Source organism: Saprolegnia parasitica (assembly GCF_000151545.1).
Source record: "Saprolegnia parasitica CBS 223.65 unplaced genomic scaffold supercont2.1047, whole genome shotgun sequence".
Lineage (NCBI taxonomy): Eukaryota > Oomycota > Saprolegniomycetes > Saprolegniales > Saprolegniaceae > Saprolegnia > Saprolegnia parasitica.
Window position 1 is genome coordinate 1 of NW_012157441.1, and position 2,544 is coordinate 2,544.

Sequence of the window (2,544 nt, forward strand, 5' to 3'; positions counted from 1 at the left end):
AGACTACGCCACGGGGCTGGCTCCTCTTGGTCGTGCATGCTTTCCGCACGTACGAGCGTATCGGGGGATTGCACGTGCCACCACCCCGTCGCGTTCCATCGGTTGAACACTTTGACACGACGGTGGAAGAGCCCCTGTCGCTTCCACCACGGACTAGTGCCGACGAGGACGATCGTGTGGCGTGGATTCTCGAGCGGGCCAAAACCATCGCTGCGAGGTCCCCAGAGCGACCATCCGTCGATGTCAAGCCAGCATGGTACTGCGACGTCGAACGAGCGGTGTGCGTTGAACGCCTTCGCGTTTAATGTGCGAATAATGTCCTCGTGGGGTTAGGGCCCTTTATGAAACGTCGCGGGATCGGTATTTTACGCACTTTTGCGTCGGGCTCCAAGAGCTGCTCGAGAAGGCGATCAGCGGGCTCGAACGCCAGTGGCGCGGGTCCACGACCACGTCTCGCTTTGCGTGGCGCATTCTGCGCCAGCTCCGCGCCGCCGACGTCGACACGCTCGGCGCGGACCTCATGACGCTGTTGGAGCTCGCGACGAACGAAGAGGCACGCCGTAACGTGGCCTTCCGAAAGCTCGTTGCTCCCAAACAATACTAGCCGACCATTTATCTACTCGCAACCGCGTTGATGTGGCCACATTGCATTATCCAAGGAGCTCGCCAAAGCTCAACCGCCCACGTGTCAACACTGCCGATGGGTCATAATACATGTAGTTATCCGTGGTCGACGCCGCAGTCCATGGACACTATTGTCCGAGTGCGCGTTCCGAGCAGGTTGCGGGAACGTTGCGCAGGACCCAACGCTGCGAATCAGTTTCGTCCATGGCCCGTGGTGCCTGTCTAGAATTACAGCCCGCGGCAAATTCTGTATCAGACAGTGTAACCGCGTCGCCAGGCAGTCCTTTCCGCGGGCCCCACGCATTACTGTACACGCTGTTATACATGGACGCTTCCCTGGCGGCGCCAGCTTATCGAGTGTCGCGCGAACCAGACACTGACGACTGCGTGTCTACGACGCATACACACGAGTCGTCACGACCGAGTCCACCTTTGGCGCGTCCATTTTCACAGTCGAGAGGCCGAGAGCTCGTCGTCGTCGCTGGTGTCGACCCGCCGAATCCGCGGCCATATCGTTTCGTGGCATACGTACTGTAGGTGTAGTATCTGACTGTCTAACCACATTCGTTCCAGTCCAACACTAATAATAATCCTGTCAGTACGAAGTACACTGTATGTCTCCAGCTGCGTACCCCAATTCGAACGGCGTTGAAAAATGTATCGAATTTTCAAGCGTTGCGACGGCAAGCTTGGTCGTGCCATCGCGAGCTGTCCACGCCCACCCGTGACGAGGCCACGACGAGGCAGCAGCTACTTTTGCTTCGGCGCCACGGAGCTTGGGACCGAGTCGACCTCGTCTCGAACGTCGATGACTCGGCACACGGAGAGGGAGCGGCAAGCAAGAGTGGGCGGTGCGGACTCAGCGACATCAACCACTGGCGCCACACAACCAAGCGCCGTCGTACAGTGTACACGCGTATGTGGCCGCCGCCGCTTTCAAGGCCGTAGCTCGTCGTCGTCTTCCTATTGACAAACTCCCCAACGCTCGACTAACGTCAAATCAATCAATCAATCAATAGAGATGTAGATTGACACCACAATAATGGAGCAAGTGTTGGCATTGGTCCAGCGGCGCGTCACGAGCGCCGACCAGACGCGGTGGCCTGAATCTCAACACTGTGATGTTTTGAGAATTTACACGGCGTCTCGTGCAGAAATTGAGTTTGAGGGTCGGCGTGGAAAGACAGTTGGGGTGTAATGACGCGCGTGTAGCAGTCCGGCTCTTTGGCCTTGGCCCGACCAAGCGCCTGTCATTTCCAGATTCGCCAAGCACGATGGCGTCGCTGCCGCTGCCGCGAGGCTACTTTAACATGAGCAACATGACCGAGGCCGAGCGGCTGCAGTACGCCGAGTACGCTGAGTCGGCGATCCGCAAGGTGTTTGCGCTCTCGGACTTCCACAAGAACTCGTGGGTGCCCGTGCACGAGAAGAAGGGCGTGTCGGTCTACCGCAACTTTACCGCCAAGCCGCGCCTCGCGCCCAACGTCAGCAAGAGCAACATCGCCGAGGTCGGCTGCAAGAGCTCGCTGCAAGCGTCGCTCGACGACATTGCGCGCGCCTTCTCGGCCCACGACGACGGCCTCTTTCGTCGTCTCATGAAGAAACTCAACCCGCGCGTGGTCGACGCCGCCGTGCTCCAGAGCATCGTGCCACGCACGGCGTCGAATCCGTACCGGTACGTCGGCATCAAGTGGTATGCGACCAAGTCGGCGAGCATGATGGTGACCAACCGCGACTACTGCGTGCTCGAGGTGCTCGACCGCATCGTCGACGCGCGCGGCAACGACATGCTTGTGCGCGTTTTGAGCTCGATCGACCTGCCCGAGTGCCCGTCGCTCGAAGCGTCGCATGGGTTTGTACGCGGGAAGCTCCTCGCCGGCTTCATCTACCAGATGGACGCCGCCGAGGCCAAGATGGCGC

At 59.4% G+C, this 2,544-nt stretch overlaps 2 protein-coding genes across 2 annotated transcripts; both read left to right on the forward strand.

Moving 5' to 3' along the window:
* Positions 1–333: 333 nt before the first annotated feature.
* Positions 334–604, forward strand: SPRG_18209 (hypothetical protein; the record flags this gene model as incomplete). Its single annotated transcript, XM_012357645.1, has 1 exon — positions 334–604. A coding segment is annotated over one exon (271 nt), but the record flags the coding sequence as incomplete, so codon positions are not given.
* A 1,294-nt stretch (positions 605–1,898) lies between these two features.
* On the forward strand, positions 1,899–2,480 carry SPRG_18210 (hypothetical protein; the record flags this gene model as incomplete). The annotated part of the gene is made up of 1 exon (XM_012357646.1): positions 1,899–2,480. A coding segment is annotated over one exon (582 nt), but the record flags the coding sequence as incomplete, so codon positions are not given.
* Between the last annotated feature and the right edge of the window lie 64 nt (positions 2,481–2,544).